Source organism: Monodon monoceros, unplaced genomic scaffold (genome assembly GCF_005190385.1).
Source record: "Monodon monoceros isolate NGI ecotype Baffin Bay Population unplaced genomic scaffold, NGI_Narwhal_1 Super_Scaffold_16, whole genome shotgun sequence".
Classification (NCBI taxonomy): domain Eukaryota; kingdom Metazoa; phylum Chordata; class Mammalia; order Artiodactyla; family Monodontidae; genus Monodon; species Monodon monoceros.
This window is the reverse complement of record NW_021703772.1, coordinates 60,070,839-60,093,421: the sequence shown is the minus strand read 5'-3', so window position 1 is coordinate 60,093,421 and position 22,583 is coordinate 60,070,839. Positions and strand designations below refer to the sequence as shown.

Here is a 22,583-nt window from a genome sequence, read left to right as displayed (position 1 = left end):
CCGCCCAGGGCTCCGGGCATTAGGGCCGGCGCATCACCAGCACTTGTCTTAACTAACAGGTAGTAAACGCCTTCCCGGCTCTGCGCCGAATGGCAACCACAATTCAAGTGTTTCTCTCCAGGAGGACACCCGAGCCGGGGCTGCCCGGCCCGCAGCTCGCCTCCGGGTCTCCCCGCCGCAGCTTCCGGGCCAGGTGCGGGGCGGCAGGGAGGGGCAGCGCCGCGCCGCACCGCACCGCAGCCGGGCCGGCAGGGAAGGTGCCGGCGGCGGGCGTGCGAGGAGGGGCCAGGGGGTGGGGAGGGCCGGGGCGGGGCCGGCGTTCTCGTCACTTGATAAAACGCCTGCGAGTCTCCAGAGAACAACGGGCTCATTCAGTGGTCGGGAGCTGCCCGCGAGGGGGAGCGGCCAGGCGGAGAGCGCGACTCGTCCCGGGGGTGGGGCCGGGCGAGGCGGCGAGAGGAGACCGAGGTGGCCGCGGCGGCAGCCTCGAACCCAGCCCGCAGCGCAGGGCGGCCGCGCAGCTTCCCGCTCCCCTCCCGCTGCGCCGGCCTATGGCGGCCGCGGGGCGACTGTGGCTGCTTTACCTGTCGGCGGGGCTCCTGCCGCGGCTCGGCGCCGCCTTCAACTTGGACACCCGCGAGGACAATGTGATCGAGAAAACCGGGGACTCCGGGAGCCTCTTCGGCTTCTCGCTGGCCATGCACTGGCAGTTGCAGCCCGAGGACAAGCGGCTGTGAGTTCCCCTATTCTGCCCACCCCATCGGGGCGCCGGCCCGCGAGCGAACCGGGGCGAGGGCGCGCCGCGTTCCCGCCGGCCGGCCCTGCCTCGCCCGGGACTCCGCCGGCCCCCGGGGGGAGCGGGGCCCGACGCCCCGCGCGCTCGCCTCCGGCCCCGCCCGGCGCCGCGCCTCCCCCCCATTCAGCCCCGGAAGGAGGAGAACCCAGGGGCCGACCCCTGCGGACCGCGGCCCCGGTGCCAGGCGGGTCTGTCCTTGGCCCCGGGAGAGTTTACTTTTTTTTTTTTTTAAACAAAGTGTTTTCCGGCGGTCCTTCCCTCTGGGCGTGTTTGCTGGGAACCCGGCAGGTGGCATGCTTTGCTGAGCTTCACGTGTGTGCTAGGCGGGGGTGACGTGGGGTGGAGGGTCGCTGTACGCTGCGGTGAGGTGACTGGGAGGGTCGTTCAGGGAGATCCAGGCCTTTCCCAAACTCACAGAGAGCACCGCGGCCCCCCGCAGACTCGCGCGCCCCGCAGAAGTTGGAAAGCCACCTTTCATCACGTCCTGCGAGGCTTTCCCCGAAGGGCGGGTGTTCCAGTAGGAGAGACTTTTACATGCCTTTCCCCTTTTCAAAAAGATGGAACTAAAAAAAAAAAAAAAAAAGATGGAACTAACCACGCACCTGTTCGCAGGCTAGATCAGCTGAGAAAACAAGACCCCTCTTAGTGGTGTGGCCGACCCGTCGCCCAAGCCCCAAAGCGTCCGGCGCCACCCGAGACCCTCTGGGCCCCTGCACTGGGCAGGCCCTGCCGAGGGGTGAAAGCAAAATGTCCGATCTGGGCTGGTGCTTTGCAAACAAGGTTTGGAAGTGACAGCCCCGCACCATGGTAGAGCAGTGCTCTTCCCTGGAGAAAGTGGAGACCGGCACTCTTAGCCTCTCTTTTTCTTTGGAGACAGTGTTTGGTTCCCACATGATCAAACTCTTTAGGCTGGAGAGGGTATTTGGGAGCTTAGTCGCCGTAATCGCTGTGAGCTACATTCTTGATCTGTGCTACCGAAAAATAAACTCACAAAAGGTCCCCCCTCCCCACAGGCCTTTAGTTGAACTGAGGTACTTCCAGGACCAACAGAGCGAAGAAAGCAAAGTGCAGGTACAGGAGAGAGGACTTTGTGTTTATGAGAGGGGAATGGGATTTTAGGGGCTGGAGGAAACCTCTTGATTTCAGCAATTGAGAACTTTGGAATCGGTGAATGTTGCGGGTCCCTGAATCTTAAAGTCAGATTTTTCTGGTAACACCTGCTAGTGAAGCAAAGAAATTAGTTGGGGGTGGTCTGCAGGCCTGGCCAGCTGCTTATACTCTGCTTTCTCTCAGTAGAAATAATTATGCTGTAAATTTGAAATGGAAGGTGGCTTCTGGTAACTCAGTGAATGGATGACATTTAGTGTCTCTGAATACTTGAGCTTGTAGATGTGTATCTACCCATATGGAGAATGAACTTGTTAGTGCAGAAATGATCGTGGGCCCACAGGGGGAATACATTCTCCTTAGCATTCTCTGCGCCAGATGCCTACTGAAGCTGGCGGTTTCCTTGAAATACTTGTTCAAGCAAAGATTGTGAAGGGGAAGTACTGGGACAAGAAAGTGTCTTGGTGGAGATTTGCAAAACGTGACTTCAGCCAGGATCTCTGTTGTCACTAAGGTTAGCCGCATGCTTGCTAAAGCTTGTTCTCTCTGGTGGGCTTCTCTATTAGAGCTGCTGCAGGTAAGTAAGAAGCAGCCTGTGTTTGGGGTCTGATGCCTTCTAGAAATGCTCTTCTTAGGGACTGAAGGAGAGGAGCAGCTCACTCTAAGGGGGCTGTATCTTTCCTTCGAGCTCAGAGTGTGGCAGTAACCACACTCTAAGGGGCTGTGGTTTATGTCAAATGCTGCTTCCCCCACCCCCACGCCCCTCCCCTCCCCCCACCCCCAATCGCTTCTTTTGGTAAAGTATTCCAGCAGCATTGACCCCACCAGGAGAACCAGCACACACAGGCCATATCATATCCACATCAGTTGTAACCTTTGTCAGTAAAGGATGTGTGTAAATAACAGCCGGTGAGGCTGAGACCTCACAACTTCTGGGCCAGCTTCCTAAACTCTGTACTTGATGGAAAAGCTCAGTGGGAGTATTTCAGGGAACTGGTGAGAGAGACCTGAGCTCAAAATTCCTTCTCAGCTGTTACTTTGAGCCTTAGTGTCTTTATCTGTAAAACGGAGATCATTACTGCTTAATAGGGCTGTTGTGAGGATTAAGAGATAACATGCAAAGTGCCTGATTCCTGCCTGGCATGGGTATTTGCTGACTAAATGATGATGCATTTAGAAGCAGTAACTGAATTCCTACTGTGTGCCCTGCTACTCCACAGGTGTTAAACATCCTGTGATTCTCACTCTGCCAAAGAGTAAAGTCAAAGGTTATTGTAGGTTGGGTAATTTAAACTTAGTCACATTTATGAAACCCATTTTCAAAGCAATTTAACTTTAATCCATCTTAGACTTATAACAAAAGTTAGTTTCTTGAACAGGGGACTTTACTGAGGCAGGAGAAGTAAAATACCAAAGATGTGTGGGCATAGCAGATGAATGCAGAATTATGGGAACAAACCATAGATGTTTGTGGGTTAAACTTTCTACGATGCCATTTAAATATTTAATAACATTTTAAACTCTACTTAACATTTTATAACAGAATAATATTGTATCTGAGAGCCTTAAAACATGCTGGGTGTTCCTAAAACTCTGGGGACTGTAAAATTGAAATAGAGACTTGTAAAACTTTCCTCGGCTGTGTATTAAAGAAGTTTCAGACTCCAAAATGTTATTAGTTGGTTGGCTGAGTTACTGAGGTCTGAGGACCTTGGAATCTTTCATTTCTCTTAGGTAGTTAAGGTTGAGTCACCCTGCCTAGGTAGAAAGTAGGGGGTGGCATCTGTGGGTATGTCCATCCTGTGAATCATCCCTCTTAGCTCTTCTGGGAAGAGACGGATCTGTGTATGACTGCAGGGCAGAATCTGGAAGGAAGAGATAAGTGATATCCTCAGGGAGCAATCCTGGGTCTAATCCAATTGCCATTTTCTTATTTTGGGGAACTTTCTGATCACTGCTGTCTTCCTAAGGCTCTCCAGGCCCACTGTCGCTTCTGTTCTGACTCTAACATTTGCTCTTGGTTTTTCTCAGACTTGCGATGCTTCCGCTCTTAAAATCGTGTTTACTGAACTAGAGATCATCTAGTCCAACTAGCTCCCTTTATAGATGAAGAAACTGAAGCTGAAAGCTAGGAAATGTCTAAAGTCTCTTGAGTGCTTAAGCAGAATCTTAACAAAATCTGGATTTGAACTTGGTATTTCTGACTCAGGCTCATTCCACCTCTAAAAGGAAAAGTCAGAAGCGTCCTTCAGACCTGGAGAAATTGGCCAGCATCTGAATTTTGGAAATGTGCTATGTGAGGTTGATTTATTACATTGCTCCCCATGTGGGTCAGGCTGTCTATTTAAATATCTGTGCCTGGACTCTCTTCCTATTGACCCTTATTCCAGCTGGCCTTGGATCAGCTTCCGGGTCCTTCTTTGCCTGTCACTCCTTCCCCTTCTGAAAAAGCCCAGTGAGGGGTGACTGGAGCCAGCCCAGGATCAGAACTGTGTCCAGGATGTGTACTTAAGTACTTGCTTCCTTGCATTCATTCAGAGTGCCATGTGGCCCAGGGCCATCGTCCAGGGACTGTCTCAGTCACCTTGAGTCCTCAGAGTCGAGAAAGAGACAAAATGGGCAGGGAGACTTGGAGGAGATCTTAGGACTCTGCAAGGAAGCAGAAATGGACAAGTTGAATTTGAGCACAGGCTGGTGTGAGCCCATCCAAGTAATGAATGACTTAGGGTCAAAAAAGAAAAGTATTTTTGTGGTATGTGTAATATGTCGGGAAAGTCAGGTGAAATGCTCATGTAATAAAGTGTTACACTATTGTAAAGAAGCAAGTACTGTGTTCTTAGTTGTATAATTCTGTATTTTAGCGTAACAATAATATCAAGATTTAATTTAAGTTTTGTAACCAAATAGTACTGGAACTATGGTGCCTGGTTCCCCTAAGAACCTTGACTTAACGTACTGCTGTGGACGGAGTGGCAGGTGAATTACCTGGCACTTTCAAGATAGAAAGTGGAGACATAATAGAAAATACTATCCTTTGCTTAAGTGACAGGGTCAGTTTTACCTGGAACCCTGGTTGGTTCCGAGTCAGCCCACCTTGAAGAACATATTCATGTTGTAAGAACCAGTTTAAATTTCTCCATGAAAGCCTTTTGAGCCCAACCCATACTACAGCACTTCTTCTTCCTTTGAATGTCCGTATCCCTTCCTATCGTGTTCTGATGGTTTTGTGTATATCGGTTATCTGCCATTTTCAGAGGATGAACTAATCTCCCCCAGCTGGATTATAGGTTATGTGAGGGCAGGGGTCTTAACGTTCATTTCTTTGCCTGATGGCACGTAGCATATGCCTTGCAAGTACAATGGAGTCATATCATACACTCAATTTAACTTGTGAAATCAATTTTTCCAGCCCAGGGTAGAGACGGAGAAATCCCTTTATTTAGCCCTCTGTCCTTCCCTGCTCACCGTAGGTATCTCTGCTGCCCCCAGGGAAAGAGAAGCTGTGGTGGTAACGCAAAGACTCCACAAGACCTCAATTCTTGGTTTTTGAGTTTTCAAGGGCCCAGGTCCCAGCTAAGGGATTTTCATGAGTGATTTTGTTTCTATAGGTGATTTTTAATTACACTTGACTTTTGCCTTAAAGGCAGACTTTAGAACTTAACCCCAGAAATACAGGCTGACCTGCACTGCAGTGCGTACTCAGGATCTGCTGGTTGTTAAAACGAGACTAGATAGAGAAGGATGGCAGTAGCGTAAGATCCTGGAAGCTACTTGACGAGGGTGTGGAGGGCAGATGGAAGTAAGAATGTGAGGGCGCTTGTGAATTGATGGCTAAAGCTTTACTTATTCATGGTTAGTAAGGGAATCTTGGATACATGTAGCTCTTAAGTGCAGTGGTGAGGAAGCTGCTGACCCCCTCCAGTGAGAGCTGTAGAACGGTGAACCGAGTGGATCACTCTCAACCGAGAGCTAATGGCCTTTTGGGAGGGTGGTCAAGGTTGAGCCCTGGGAGCTTTACTGCTCATCTTACCCTTGTGTTTTGGGGTAAAAGTTTAGAATCAAATAACTATATTTGCAAGGAACCTTAGGGGTTCTCAAATCTGGCTGGCCGTCAAGGTAATTTGGGGAATCTCTTTATAAAAAATATAATTCTAGACTCAGTTCAGATCTATTGTACTAGTTTCCATCTGTTCATAAACTTTTCTAAGATTGAGCTAGATGAGCTTTTATTTTTCACACAGAAGGCAGGAATAGTGCAGTGGATAAGAGCAGACTCTAGAGCTAGAGTCTAGATCCCAACTAGAGTCTAGAGCTAGATGGGATCAAATCCGGCTCTGCCATTTACTAGCTGTGACAGTGTGCAGGATACCTATAATTCTGCTCGGCATTCCAGCATGTAGGGGTTTTCCCACATACACCGCCAAGCCATTCTCAGATACTAGTCAACTCAATTCTGACACTCTGTACCTGGAGATAGCATCAGATTCCACAGATTAAGGGTTCAGTCCTGCAAGACTGCCTCTCCCCCACTTCAGATGCCCATGTCAAGTCCAGGTTGTCCCCTCTGCTGACGGACTGGCTATAAATTGGATGTTCCCATGACCCCCTTCTTGGGTTTGATTAATTTGTTAGAGTGGCTCTCAGAACTCAGAGAAACATTTTATTTACTAGATTACCAGATTATTATAAAAAGATATAACTCAGGAACAGCCAGGTGGAAGAGATGCATAGGGCAAGGTATGGGGAAAGTAGAGTTTCCGTGCTGTCTCCTAGCATGCCCCTCTCCCCAAATCTCCACGTGGTCACCAACCCCGAAGTTCTCCAAACTCCATCCTTTTGGGTTTTTATGGAGGCTTCCATACAGAGGCACAGCTGATTAAATCATTAGCCATTGCTGATTGAACTCAACCTCCAGCCCTTCTTCCCTCCCCTGAGGTCAGGAAGGTGGGGCTGAAAGTTCCAGCCCTCTAATCAAGTGCCTGGTTCTCCTGGCAACCAGCCCCCCTCCCAGGTGCAGTCCCATGGCCATCTCATTAACATAACAAAAGACATCTTTGTCGCTCTCCTCACTTAGGAAATTCCAAGGGTTTTAGGAGCTCTGTGGCAGGAACAGTGGAAGGAAAGCCAAATATATTATTATAAATCACAATACATCCTCTCTCTGGGTCTCTTTCCTCAGCTGTAAAGTGAGGATAATTGCACCTTAGACTAGTCCTGACTCAGAATAATAAGCACTTTGTGTGTGTGTTAAATAAATGTGGAAACCAAGGCTGTGAGAGGTGAAGTGGCCGTGACATGTTGGGCAGGTTGGTTCTCAGTCCACATCTTCCATGCTTCCTGGCCTGTGCAGTGTGTGCTTTCTCCTTTGGGGTTTGATTTTGATAATGTGCAAGTGTCCATCCTCCCTTCGCATCCATTCTACAGTTACATGTTTGGAAAGTACACCTCAGAAGAACCACGCCTTGTGGCCTTTTGGTAGCTGCCACGCGGTAGATAAACACCAGCAGGGTTTCAGTAAGCAAAGGAGATGAATGGGCAGACTGGTGCGGGGATGATGAGGTTCTGGACGGCAGGGACTTCGGGCATAGGTTACCCACGGAGGGTGGATTGTGCAGTTACAGGGTGGAGTGATTCATACTGTCTGGTTTCCAGATCTTCTCAGACCTCTGTGACTTTCAAAGTCTCAGCTCCCACCTTATTCCTGGTAGGCTGGGTAATGTGCACTCCACCCAGGGCAGGGCTGATGACGATTTATTTTTCATAGTCCTTTGTTTGGCATTAATGTATGGTAGGAAGGAACTTGTGCAAAGCTGGATCTGATTTGTTGATGATGAAGCTGCCTAAAGCTGAAAGATGCACAGACAAAGTGTGAAAGTCATGTTCTAGCAGATGCTTGTTTAACTGGCGTTTAGAATTGCATACAGAGATCTCTTGGAACTAAATTGAGGCTAATTGTTAATTAGTTGTGAACTGGGACAGGTCAATTGGCTCTTCACCAGCGTTGGTCCTTATTAGCCTAGTAACAGGGTAGAATGATCACCATCTAAACCACTGCTGTCTGGCTTTTCCGTTTCGATAAACAGGGCAAGACAATTCTAAATCAGTTCACCTGATCCGTGGTTGGTGTGTTTGCCGAATGACACCTTCATAGGCCACAGTGTAGCAGCCCACCTTCCCCGCACGGCCACAGTACTGGATTCCCGCGTTGGATACTGCTGTCACTTCATCTAATCCCAAATTGGCAAAAAGACTTTAGAAAAACTTCAAGTCTCAAAAACCAATTAAATGGTAAAGATGACTGTTCCGAATTGAATTAGGGGGAATGGGGAAAGTGCCACAAAAGAAAGTGCAGAAGGCAAAAACAAGTGACACGGAGCCCTGGTTGTCGGCTCGCGTGTTTATTTGCCAACCAGCTGGATACGTTTTACGTGTCATACAATCCGAAGATTACTTTTTTTGAAAAGCCATTTCAGATATAAGAAAAACCTTTTAGAGAAATTGGCTATATAAGCCTGGGAGTATAGAAATAAAAATAAACTTTGGTATACTGTGCAAGGGGCACATTGGTTAGTGATACGAAGAATAAACAAAGCACGGGGTAGTGCCTGTTTACCTGTGATCTGTGCTTGCTCGGTGATATCAGTGTTGCTACAGTTTCTTCATTTTGAAAAGGACATTCATTTGTACTGAAGTTATTTAATCGTGTGTGTGTGTGTGAGTGTGAGTGAGTGAGTGTGTGTGTGTGTGTGTGAGAGAGAGAGAGAGAGACACATGATAAAAAATTGTTTCAGACCCAGAGCGTAGGATGTCACTGAACTGTAGGTCTCCTGAGCCAGTTAACCTTTTGTCTTTGCAGAACCAGAGTCCTTGTCTTCAGGGTTTACTGCCATTGATCAAGTGGTCAGTCTTCTGTGGTCTCGATAAAGCAACGTGATATAAAGTTAACTAGAGGAGCCCATTAGAGTGAGCCATAGTGTAGGTGTGGAACGGTAGCTCCTTGGTGTGAATGGCCCATTCGGTAGCACTGGGAGTTTGAAATTCTGTACTCCCTCTCTTTGCTGAGGAGAGTAAAAAAAAATCTTTCCTGGGTCCCCTTCCCACTGATACGTCCTGTCAGGTGATGGCTGACCCCCCTCCTCCTGGCAGTGTAGTTTCATCTGTCGCTTGAGAACAAAAGGTATTTTGAAGTAGTGAAATGGAAATGTTTAGAATTCTACAAGGCTCTGGAGAGATTGGAGATAGGTAGGAAAAGATATTTAAAATACCTGGAGTGAATGTGAGGTGGTTGAAAAACTATTGATTGGGCGTATGGAATTCACCTTTGCTGGGACACAAATAAACCTAAGAGCTTTTAAAGAAGGAAAAGCTTAGAGAGGTTTAGATGTGCTCAAGTGGATATGCAGACATGATTCTAGGAAAATGGCTTTGCCACCGAGGCCTCATGGCTGCTCGTGAGAGTAGGCCCACGGGCCGACTTAGGACAATACTCAGAAAAAGTTGCGATCTGGCTTTCAGATCTGGGTGATGAAGAGTCTCTGCACGAACCCACAAGTGCAGAAGGAGATGGCTCTGGACTCTGTTGGGCCTTCTAGAAGATCAAGGATAGGGTCCTGGGGAAGACCGAAGGAGAGACCCACTGAATTAGATGGTCCAGACCTCAAGGGAAGACTTTGGGGGCCAGCTGGAGAAGTGTTTTAATGCACAGCACGTGGTAAAGTCTTTTCACATTCCATATCTGACCAGCCAGTTTAGAGAGAAAAGTACTTTCTAAGCCGTGTATTCAGAAAGGGCCCAAGGCTGCTACAGAGATGAACTGAGAAAGGGTGTGGGAGTGTGGAGAAGTGTCCTGGGGACCCTCAGAGGATGATCCCCTCAGCTTAGCCACACCACCAACCAGAAGCCAACAGAGAAAGTTTTTCACTACATGGGATAAGAAATTGGTCTTTTGTAAGCTCGTTTATTTCTGTGTATGTGCATGTATGTTGGATATTTCAACCTAAAAGATAATAGGGATTTTTATCCTTACTTGAACATGAGGACCAAGTAAAAACTTGGAGGGGAGTATGTTCTGGACTAGCTAGAAAAACCATAAGCAGCTTCTCCTTTTTCCCATATAAAAGTTGCTAATAAATGCTCGGGCACCGTTCTAGGGCTAGAGATACAGCAGCAAACAAAATAGATAAAATTCCTACTTAGGTTCTGATGGAAGAGACAAAATAAATAGGGGTATTATGTTAGATGGTAATAGTGATACAGGGGAAAATGAAGTGGAGAGAGGGACCAAAGAGTGGGAGTGGGGTAGGGAGTGATTGGCCATCGGGCAGGGAAGACTTCACTGAGAAGGTGCAAGCCATGTCAATATTGGGGGGAAAGTATCCCTGGTGGTGAGAACAGCAAGTGCAAAGGCCCTGAGGCAGAAGCATGCCTAGCATGTTCAGGAACAGCAAGGAAGCCTGTATAGTCTCCTTGGAGCCAAATTGTGTAGAGCCTTATAGGTCTTTGAAAGACTGGTTTTTAACTCTCGAATGAGATGGGGAGCCATTGGAGGATTCTGAGAAGAGTATGACATATTCTGACTTAGAGTTTAAGTGGATTTCTCTAGCTGCTACATTATTGAGAGTAGACTCAAGTATATAGATGTAGTGATCTTAATGAGGAGGGTCCTTTTACTAATAGGTAAGAGTTGATAGTGGATAGCAGCAGTGATGACAGCGAGAAGTGGTTGGATTCTGGATATATTTTGAAAGTACAGTCAACAGGATTTCCTATGGAATAGACATAAGAGAGAGAGAAAAGCTGGAAGAGAAAACCGTTGTCATTCAATGGTTTAGGGTGGACTATAGAAGAAATGGATTTAGGGTGAAGAGCAGGAATTTAATTTTGGAGATCCTAGGCTTGAGATGTCTGGACATCAAGTGGAGCTGTTGAGAAGGCAGTCGAAGAATATGAGTCTGAAGTTTAGGCGGAAAGGTTTGGATTGGAGATACAAATAGTGGAGCCCTGGGCTTCTGGGTTGTATTGAGAATGGTGGGCTGAATGAATGAGTTCACCAAGGAGGTGAAGATAGAGACTAAGGACACAGATGCAAGGCACTCCCCACGTAGAGGTTAGGGAGATGGGGGGACCAGCGCCAGGCACGGAGAGGGATGGCCAGTAAGATGGGGAGCTAGGTGATGTGCTATCCTGGAAGCCTCATGATGCAGGTGTTTCAGAGACGGAGTGATAAATCAGTCGTGTCAGATGACGCTGAGAGTTGATCCCTGGCCTAGCAATAGGGAGGCCATTGGTGACCTTATCAGAAGCCTTGTGGAGTGGAGTGGAAGCAATGCCTGGTTGGACTGGGTTGGTGAGAGACTAGAAGACGAATTGGAGGTGAAGAATAGGGACTCAGCTGAAGAGGGGAGCAGAGCAAGAGCTGGAGGGGGAAACTGGGGTTAAGAGGGAATCTTATTTTTTTTTTAAGAGGGGAGGAAGTGACAGTGAGCTGGTCTACTGATGAGGATAATTCAGTAGAAAGGGAAAAGTGAAGGCAGGAGTGGGGAGAATGGCTGGTGTGATGTCTGTGAGTAGGTGAGAGGGATACACCAGTGGAGAAGTTAGCCTGGTTACTGGAGCACAGGTAGCTCATCACACCACAGAATAAAGGGGCCCGGATGCAGGTCGGTGGGAGACTGTGAGGCTTTTCTGGTTGCTTTTAATTTCTCAGTGAATAGTAATAGATCATTAACCCTAATTTACTCAATACCTGCATAGAAGTTTGCCTCGTAGGAGTAAGAACTCCATTCTAGAGGCAAAGGAGTGTGGGGTTTGAATCCCAGCTGCTTCCCATTCTGTGGACTTGACCTTGGGCGAGTTGCTTGTGCTTATCAGTAAAATGGAGGCACTAATGATAACTACCCCGCAGAGTTGTGAAGATGGACTGTAGTGAGTGTGAAGCTCTTAGCATCATGCCCATCACGTCCAGTAACACTAGCCTTTCCTGTTGTGGCTGCCTTAGAGTAAAATCGTACTATAATCCCCTCACATGGGAGAGTTTTGTAGCTATCTTATCTTTACTGTCTGGCAGACAGTAGAGGTTACCCTTTGGGGGTCAGATCAAAGGTGAAGTTGCCCCCAGAGTCCGGGGAGAGGTTCACAGATAGATGGGAACTATCACATTGCCTTGAAGAGAGGAAGGGGAAACACAGGACTTGGAGGAAGGAAGAGAAGATGGAAACAAGGCAAAACCCTTTAAGGATTTCCAGTTTCTTATGCTATATTTGAGCTACAGAGAAGCACAGCTTCTTATTTTGTTAAATTCTTACAAGGCTCACCTTATGTGTTGGGTGGACGTTTCCCATGTAGGAGTATCTGCAGCTCCAGCATCTGGTTTTGTCTCAGCACAGCATCCGTGTGTCCTGCAGGCTGGGTGGACATGGTGGGAGTGGGGCACTGGCAGGTGGGTGGGTACCATGCTGGGTGAGAGTGAGTGGGCAACACGCAGGGGTGCCGAGGCCCGGCTTCCTGTTCCCTGGCCCGACTGATTGTCTTGGTGATCATGGTCAACGTATGCAGCATTTCACTGCGTGCATTGAACAAGAATAACGTATGGACTTGTTGAGTTGTCAGGGAGGTAGAAAACGAGACTAAATGGCACTGTGGCTTCTAAAATACTGGCAGTTTTCAGTCTCTTCTTTCAAGATAAGTGTTATTGGCTAAAGAGGTAGCTTGAGGTAAATCTGAATCCAAAAGGATATAGAATATCTCTGCAGTTACGCAAGTGTGGCTCATCAGGACCATACCACCCTCACCCTGGGGTGTACCACAGATTCATTAGGGAACGTCTTTCGGAGGTGGCATGGTGGTGAGTTATTAAAAAAAAAATTATCTCAGTATAGTGCAGAATGAAATATGAGTAAGTTTTTAATATAAAACACAAGGCTTTAAAGACAGTTCAAGCTTTTGGCGGTCATCTTGGGCTATGCCCCCATACTTGTTCATCTCCCCTGTCAGTCAGGGCTTCTGAGAAAATGGTTGAACCGCTGACCGGCACAACCCTTTCTCTGCAGAGGGGTGACTGACACCCAGGAACATCGAGCGACAGCTAGGTAGTAGCGGCATGAGCCCTGGAACCCAGCTGCCCGATGCTCAGTCCACCAGGTGCCATGCCATACACGTCTACATCTTGGTAGGCGATTCCTGTAATTGAACCTGTACCCTGTGGTCTTGCTGTTAATAGAACAGTATCTCACATTTTTAAATGTCTTTCCCCCATAATGGCCTGGTATAGCGATAGCAAATACACAGCCACTGTTGTCCTTTCCCCCCTGCCAACTGGGGGCACTCCAAATGACCGTAGCACTTCTTCCAGCTGAGTCTCAGAATTCTCCAGGTCAGCGTTAGTTAGCCTCTGCTGATGTATGTATAGGTGCTTGCACGTAAGACAGCATCTGTTTGCCCTCTTGGCCTGGCCAAATCCCCTGCATATGGAAGGCACTCTAAATGTCTCCCTGCTGGACATTATTCCTGCCGGTTTGTGAGCTTCTTAAGAGCGAGGCTGATGGCTTGTCCACTTTTGGTTCCAATCTGTTAGACAGAAATGAGTGCCCAAAAGGCATTTGTTAAGCCCTTTGAGTTAATTTCCCAAATACACTGAAGTCTTGTAGAAAATAGGAAGTGGGATGACCATTTCTTTAGAATGATCCTTTATGCCCTGATATTAGTACTACTACTTTAAAAAAAAAAAAAACTGTGGTGAAATACACATAAGATTTATCATCTTAACCATTTTAAAGTATACAGTTCAGTAGTGTTAAACACCCACATGGTTGTGAACACCCCTGTACTCCTTAAACTTCTTCTGGAGTGCCCCGTAATCAGGATGGCCCTACTATTTTATTTATTTATTTATTACATCTTTATTGGAGTATAATTGTTTTACAATGGTGTGTTAGTTTCTGCTTTATAACAAAGTGAATCAGTTATACATATACATATACATATGTTCCCATATCTCTTCCCTCTTGCGTCTCCCTCCCTCCCACCCTTCCCTATCCCACCCCTCTAGGTGGTCACAAAGCACGGAGCTGATCTCCCTGTGTTATGCGGCTGCTTCCCACTAGCTATCTGTTTTACGTTTGGTAGCGTATATATGTCCATGCCACTCTCTCACTTTGTCACAACTTACCCTTCAGGATGGCCCTATTATGAGGGCATAAAATATTGATAAACCAAACTTAAATACCTAAACATAGAATTGTGCTAAATCATATCATCTGATATGATATTCTAACATAGATTAGTGGCAATGGAATTAAAATTTTAATAAATTTATGATGTTAAAAATTCCATCTCCTCGGGGCTCCCCTGGTGGCGCAGTGGTTGAGAGTCCGCCTGCCAATGCAGGGAACACGGGTTCGTGCCCCGGTCCGGGAAGATCCCACATGCCGCAGAGCGGCTGGGCCCGTGAGCCACGGCCGAGCCTGCGCATCCGGAGCCTGTGCTCCGCAACGGGAGAGGCCACAGCAGTGAGAGGCCCGCGTACCGCAAAAAAAAAAAAAAAAAAAAAAAAATTCCATCTCCTCGATCAGCTCTGTGCTTTGTGTCCACCTAGAGGGATGGGATAGGGAGATGCAAGAGGGAGGGGATATGGGGATATATGTATACATATAACTGATTCACTTTGTTATACAGCAGAAACTAACACACCATTGTAAAGCAATTATACTCCAATAAAGATGTTAAAAAACAAAAAATTCCGTCTCCTAGCTTAGTATGTCTTTCCAATCTCGTAAAGGACGGCTCCTGGTTGATTTCAGCAGCTGTGCGCCTGGCTCCATTTGTGGAACCCTAGGGCTCCTCACTGCATATTCTTTGAGAAACTGAAGTAATTTGTTTTAAGTTTTTTGCTGAGTTATGAGGAAATGGCAACAGATTAAAAAAAACTGGCCATTTGTTTCTTTTATCTTGCTACCCTTCCTACCTACCTCTTAGTAGCTTTGAAATGAAACCGATTTCAGTGGCACACTGAGTGCAGGTGCAGCTGAGGTTTGATGTGACAGTGGCCCATTCATGGGTTGATGTTCAGGAGGAAGTGTGTGTTCGGGAACATCAGATTAGACTGACAGCTGTCCCTGGTGGCAAGGCTGGCTTTAGCTTGTCTTGCAAATACTTTGTTCATACCACCCTCTCTACCCACCCACCCCCTGCTTTCTTTAGAGCCCTGTTAAAGATGCTCCCAGGTATTCGATTATCTTTTTCTTCTGTTCCTTGTCTCTTTGGATTTCTAATGACTAATTTCTGTATTGCCAGAATCTGTTGAGTTTAATAGGCTTTCTTTGTTCTTATTGATGTTTCATTATGAAATTTCTAGTAAGCTATTTGGGAGCTGTCAAAATAAAGCTTACTGGTGGTTCTGAATTGTGGGCCCTCCGTAGGCAAGAGGTTGGGACTGATTTATCTGTGTTTGCTTTAACGTGGAGGCTGACGTGCGTCATTCTTCACAAATAAAACAGAAACGTGCTTTAAAAGAAATCTGACCCCCACACATGCACAAAGCGTAGTCATATTACCCAATAATGCTTTTGTGGATTGCTTTACTACCAAAACTACTTACCCCTGCAGAAGTTAGGAAGGAACCCAGGGAATGATCTAGAAAGGTAGTCCGTCTCTCTCATGTTATAGATAAAGAACTGGAGGCCTAGGATTTGTTGTCCGTCATGCAGCCAGCTACTGGCAGAGCTGCCCCTCCACCCTTCCTCCCCCTAGTGTCCAGGGCTCTCTCCACACTTGAGCCCCTCCCTGTTTTCGACCTCCACTGCCCACCCTTGCAGGGATCAATCTAGCCAATGTGTCTGTTTTTATAAAATGTCACCGGAAGCTTAAGCAGATCTGTTCAAGTTCCACCAAGTTTCTTTGAAAATCTGTACTCATCAAAAAGAGTTGCTGGGCTTCCCTGGTGGCACAGTGGTTAAGAATCCACCTGCCAATGCAGGGGACACGGGTTCGAGCCCTGGCCTGGGGAGATTCCCACATGCTGCGTAGCAACTAAAGCCCATGCACCACAACTAATGAGCCTGTGTTCTAGAGCCCGCGAACCACAGCTGCTGAAGCCCTCATGCCTAGAACCCTGTCCTCTACAAGAGAAGCCACCACAATGAGAAGCCCGCGCACCTCAACGAAGAGTAGTCCCCACTCACTGCAACTAGAGAAAGCCCGTGCGCAGCAACGAAGACCCAATGCAGTCAAAAAATAAATTAATTAAATAAATTAAAAAAAAAAAATTGCCATCCTGAGTTTCTGAGATAACCGTTTCTCCATGAGGAACCGGGCCTGGGATTGCGGTTGAGCACGCAGAAGCGGTTGTGTGTTCCCCATGGGGAATCCCTACCCCCTCTGTTTCTGAACAAGCCACCCAGGCTCCCTCCACACCTCTCATTCATGCTTTAGATAAGATGTAAGGTGAGGTACTGCCTCAGGCAGTGACTCACTCCTGCTCTTCCCTGTGGCAGGTGGCTGCTGCGGGCTGGGTCGGACAGTGTCCACAGCATCTAAGGCAAAGGCATTTATTGAACCCTGCAGCTATTTGTCAAAGGTACTTACCGCACTTAAACCCTGCATATCGAGATGCTCCTGAACTGGGCACATTCATTCCCTTCTAAAGGAAGATGTGAGGGGTGAGCATTTTGTGTTGTTTCTCCATAGCTGAGACGTTCCCCTGAATGCTGTCAGTTTCGTGGACTTTTATAGCCAAGTGACGGTTCCTCTTTCTGATGTCATTGCATTTTATTCTGCACCTCACTTGACTGTGGTGGAAAGCTTGTCCACCCTCTCAGCTGGTTGGATTTCCTCGCTTCACTGTGTGTGTGTGTGTGTGTGTGTGTGTGTGTGTGTGTGTGTGTGTGTGTGTGTGTGTGTGTGTGTATAAAAAATTTTTTTTGCAAGAGTAGAAAAGAGTAGCTTTATTAGTTTGCCAGGCAAAGGGGGACACAGCGGGCTCCAGCCTTGAAAAACTATGTGTCCCTCCTCAGTATATTTCACAGCCTCTGTCCATTACAGTACATTTGCACTTGATTGTAACACCCAGATGGCCGGCCAGCACAGTGCCTGGTACACAGTAGGTACGGGTTTATGTGCCTCTTTATTGGTGTGTCGTCACACGTCTGGAATGGGCTGTGAAACTCAGTCTCTAACTCTTGCCTGCCTGCAGCTGCCTACAGAAAGCACGTGTGAGCTTGTCCTATGCAGTTATGAGGTTTGCCTTTTCATGATTTCTGGGCACTGATTTTTTTTTAACATCTTTATTGGAGTATAATTGCTTTACAATGGTGTGTTAGTTTCTGCTTTATTACAAAGTGAATCAGCTATACATATACATATATCCCCATATCTCCTGCACCGAGCTGATCTCCTTGTGCTATGCCGCTGCTTCCCACTAGCTATCTATTTAACATTTGGTAGTGTATATATGTCCATGCCACTCTCTCACTTCATCCCAGCTTACTCTTCCCCCTTCCCATGTCCTCAAGTCCATTCTTTACATCTCCGTCTTTATTCCCGTCCTGCCCCCTAGATTCATCAGAACCATTTTTTTTAAGATTCCATATATATGTGTTAGCATATGGTATTTGTTTTTCTCTTTCTGACTTACTTCACTCTGTATGACAGACTCTAGGTCCGTCCACCTCACTATAAATAATTCAGTTTCGTTCCTGTTTTATGGCTGAGTAATAGTCCATTGTACATATGTGCCACATCTTCTTTATTCATCTGTCAGTGGACACTTAGGTTGCTTCCATGTCCTGGCTATTGTAAATAGAGCTGCAGTGAACATTGTGGTACATGACTTTTTGAATTATGGTTTTCTCAGGTTATATGCCCAGGAGTGGGATTTGGGCACTGATTTTTAACCTCCATGACCATCTATCTCTGTCATTTTCTTTGCAAGGCTTTTAATAAGCCAGTGTCCATCAACCAACATCATTTTTAAAATTACATTTTAAATTTACCTTTGAATAGGTAATATACTCACATGGTACAAATATAAAAACTAAAAAAAGATTACCCTTGCACTTCTGGTCTCTAGTCATCCTATTCTTCCTGGAGACAACAGTTGTTTTACTAGTTGGTTGTATATGTTTATATTTGCTTATAAATTTGCAGACACCTGTGAAAGGATTTACATTTTTTTTTTTTACATATGATAGCATGCCACGTGTATTTTTCTGAACCTTGCTTTTTTTTTTCCCCTCGGCATATTTTAGAGCTTGTTTGATGTAAATAAAGAGCTTCTTTAGTATTTTTAATGTTTGCATAGTGTTCATTTTTAAGCATGAACCATGATTCACTGAACCAATCTGGATATTCAGGTATTTTCTAATCTTTTGCTGTTAAAAGCAGTGCTGCAGTGAAGAATTTTATACCTTCCTCCTTTCACCTTAGGTAGAGGATCACTTCCTGGTGCAGTGGCTTGCCCAGCATTGTTTTAATGATCATGGCTGATTCCGGAGGTGTGTCTGGCTGCTCTTCATGACTTTCTATCACAAACTATATCCTACCATCTGATATTATTATAGGCTACTCAGCTGGCAGAGTTGCTGGAATCTTTTCAACAGCTAGAGTTGACAGTGTTAAGCCCAAGCTGTTGGGATTCCTCATGGCTTCAGCATTTGTGCCCCACCTGGACCTATGCTTGTTAAAATTTACTTGTTAAAATTAGAATGGCTTGTTGGAATGTGTGTTCACCAGATACTGATAAGAGCACATGTAGTGCTTCATCCCTGCATTGGAGTTAACAGGGTTATTTGACGTTTCATTTGATCCTTGCAACACCCTATGAGAAAACTTAGATAGGAGCATTTCACAGATAATCATACAGATGACACCCAGCTAATAGGTGGTACAGCCAGGACTTGAACCCACCAGGTCTTCGTGGAACTCCCTCACATTTCTGACTACAGTTTTGACTTACCAGTGTGTTACCAGGCAGGTAAGAAGGCGTGGACTAGCTGGAGGTGGTAGCTGTGATAAGCATGTACCGTATTATCCCAATAATGACAGGCCCAAGTAGGACGGATGCGTAGCCAGTGTATACCAATAAAGTAGTGCTAGTTGTTAAACTTTCAAAATACTTCTGGTTGGTAAGAGCTTTCCCCCGTCTCCCGAGTGTCCTTCGACACTGCCCTGGCCACTCTTCCTATAGGACACCCCCCGCTCCCATATTTTGCCACAATCCAGCAACTAATGGGGAAATGTCCTAATACAACAGGGCGCTCTGGGATGTAGCTCCAATACTACACCACCATCTGTGCTGATTAATTGGTTTCCAAGTCATATTGATTGCTCAATATTTTTTAAAAATTCCTTAATTAATTTGGCTGTATTGGGTCTTCGTTCCTGTGCGCGGGCTTTCTATGGCCCTATGCCCAGCTAAAAGTTCTTTTACTATATGGAAAAAGGGGGAAACCGGCACTGGGTGCCAGCCAGCAGTCTCTGGCCCAGCTACTAAGCCCGTTGCTTCAGTTATCTCATTTAGAAAATAAACTATGTGATCATATTAATTTCCTTTTCAAAACATTGAAAAATCTGGATTTCCTAAGCTGTTGGAATAGTCAAATGGATACAGTGACCTACCAGGTATGTGCTTTTTAGATATACCTTTTCTCTTGGCTTTTATTAAAAGCATTTGACTGCAACATGATGGAAATTGAAAAGTCACTTTTTCCTTTGCAAATGAGCTTATTTGATAACAGCCTTTAAGAAATGAGTCTTTTTTTTTTTTTTTGAGTTAGCACTGACGATATGCTCAGTCCACTTGGCATAGAAAAACCATATGGTAACAACATACTTGAATTTAAAATTATGAAATGCAATGATAATTATAAAATTTTATTTACCAGAAATTTGCTAAATGCCCGTGAACCAAGCACTGTGTGAAGGTCAAGGATGGGAGGGTGGGCTCACAGTCCAGTTCAGACAGGTTTCTTAAAAGGACAGCTCACTAGAAGGACAAATGTGATTTGACTTGGCAACGGGGAAGTCAGGTATCTGATAATTCAGAAGCACAGGAAGTGATCCAGTGCCACATTGGACAAGCAACTGCTTTGTAAAACTGAAAGAACAGGATTGCTTGGAGATTTTCATTCTTCCTTTTCTTACTGCAGTAGATAAAAGCATTTTGGTTTTTGAATTTTATTTTTTATACAGCAGGTTCTTATTAGTTATCCATTTTATACACATTAGTGTATACACGTCAATCCCAATCTCCCAATTCATCACACCCCCACCCCCACCCCTGCCCCGCTTTCCCCCCTTGGTGTCCATACATTTGTTCTCTACATCTGTGTTTCTATTTCTGCCCTGCAAACCAGTTCATCAGTACCACTTTTCTAGGTTCCACATACATGCGTTAATATACGATATTTGTTTTTCTCTTTCTGGCTTACTTCACTCTGTATGACAGTCTCTAGATTCATCCATGTCTCTACAAATGACCCAATTTCGTTCCTTTTTATGGCTGAGTAATATTCCATTGTATATATGTACTACATCTTCTTTATCCATGTGTCCGTCGATGGGCATTTAGGTTGCTTCCATGACCTAGCTATTGTAAATAGAGCTGCAATGACCATTGGGGTGCATGTGTCTTTTTGAATTATGGGATGAAAGCATTTTTATTATAACTCCTTGAGTGATGTCTTACTGGTAATCAGTTGCTTGGTCAGCTGAAAAGCCCTTCTCAGCTCATGATTTTATTTTTTAAAATGAGCTAGTTATCTATTTAATTAATTAATTTTTTTTGGCTGCGCGGCATGTGGGATCTTAATTCCTCGACCAGGGATCAAACCTGCCTCCCCTGCACTGGAAGCACAGAGTCTTAATCACTGGACTGCCAGGGAAGTCCCTGGTTTATATATTTATACTTCATCATTTTTTGTTGAATTGAAGTGGAATTCTTGGCCATTCTGAATATAGGCCAGTATCATGATTTTATCTTGTTGGGTGCTAACTATATTCTTTTTCCTTGAGATTATTTAAATCTCTGTTGTTGGGAGGTTAGAAGCAAGTGTTGAACCAAGGTCATTCCAAAAATTGATGCCAGGGCTGGAACCAGAATTCCTTCCCCACCCGCTTCTCCATGTTGCTGATCTGACCGCCCTTGTTGGCATTCCAGTTAAATAGTTGAAATTGATGCCGTGATTTCACATTTTTCCCCCCCAGTTGATGGTTGAGGTTCTGAGCTGGAAGAGGAGTTGCATGTTGTGGATAATAAAAACATGTTCTGCTTTGGGTGTTCTTTTATTGTATGAGCTCCCTTGTTCTTAGTCAGAGACACACCTGTAGTAAAATGTACTGAGTCAAGTAAGAAACAGAACCCTCAGGCTCAGATGTCACAGGAGTTTCAGAGTCACTGGAGATTGAATTTAGTTCCAGCATGTTTCTCCAAGGAGACAGGAAAAAAGTCTCAAGAAATGTTGGGAAGGCCAGGACAAGATGACTGGTTTTGTGATCCACATAAAGACCACAAGTATCCTTTGGGCCCCTGTGGCATGGATCTTAAAGTGCTTTATAGACCTTAATTATAACTCCTGTAAAATAAATACTTTTTAAAAAAGGTGGATAGATTAAAGTACTTTAGTGATGTTTTCCAATGAAGCAGAAAGAAGAATTTGGGTGTAGTGATGTAGAGCAAGATTAGGGAGTGTTGGGCAGAACCCCTATTTCATCAATTACCAGCTGTGTTACATTGGACAAGTTACTTGTCCTCTCTGAACCTGCATCCACATTTGTAAAATGGGTGGTAGTAACAGTGTCTACTTCTTAAAGAACTCATAGCAGAGTGCCTAATACATTGTAAGAGCATGGGAGATGATAGCTCCAGTGTATTAATAATAATTGCTTATTTGCCCTGATTTGCAGGTTAAGGTATGTATTTCTCATGTGATTTCTCGGAAGGTTGTTAGAAATCTAGTCTTTTGAAAGTGAGGTTGTAGTTCATAGAGAAAATTTACCTTTCTGTGTAAATGTGAAAACCCAAGGCTAGGAAGTGAACAGATTTGTTCCACTGTGAATTTTTGCTCAGGCTTGCCCTACTGGATCAGCCAGTTAGTATAGTTAGGTAGGGTTTTGGTTTTTCTTGGCCAAACACCCCTTGAGGTTATTTTAAAAAAAAAAAAGGGACCAGATTCCTGCCCTCAAGGCGTTTGTAGTCTAATTAAGTGAAGTTGGGAGAAATCCTGGTCCAGGGAAGTTTACTTTGGAGAGGTGAAACTTGAGACAGGGTCTTGATATATAAAGCCTAGAGCTGGAGTTTGGAAGTTGCTGTTGAGGAGGATTTGGTGGAACGGGGGCAGGATGGCATGAGCCAAGGCACCAAGACCTTTGTGTGCTTGGCAGGTGAGGGGCATAGGGGCAGCTAGGATGGATGGCTAGTGTGGGGACAGACGGCAGGGGGTGGCTGCCATTGCAGTGGGAAGAGTATGGCACGTGGGAAGCCCTACCCATGCCAGGTGGTGTCTGAGCCTCGGTTTCTTCATCTCTGAGATGCAGATGCCTACCTCCCAGTTGCTGAGACATAGCTGAATAAAAGTGTATGTTAAGGACTTTGTAATTATAGAGTGCCGTACAAATGTGAGTAGTTAGCACACCTGAGTAGGGAGCAATCTCCTTCGCTAAGGCAGAGAGCCTAGGATGCATGAGCAGT

The 22,583-nt window shown here is 45.7% G+C and overlaps 1 protein-coding gene across 2 annotated transcripts in view; it reads left to right on the top strand.

The window, feature by feature from the left end:
* The first annotated feature begins 358 nt into the window (after positions 1-358).
* The window catches only part of ITGA6 (integrin subunit alpha 6), a 75,699-nt gene continuing 53,474 nt past the window's right edge, over positions 359-22,583 (top strand). Inside the window, exon 1 of one of the 2 annotated variants that reach the window (XM_029226039.1) lies at positions 359-733. In XM_029226039.1, coding sequence (XP_029081872.1) covers positions 552-733 — 182 coding nt within the window. In that variant the 5' untranslated portion in view covers positions 359-551. The remainder of the gene's footprint in view (positions 734-22,583) is intronic. The other variant, XM_029226038.1, reaches the window with a different exon arrangement.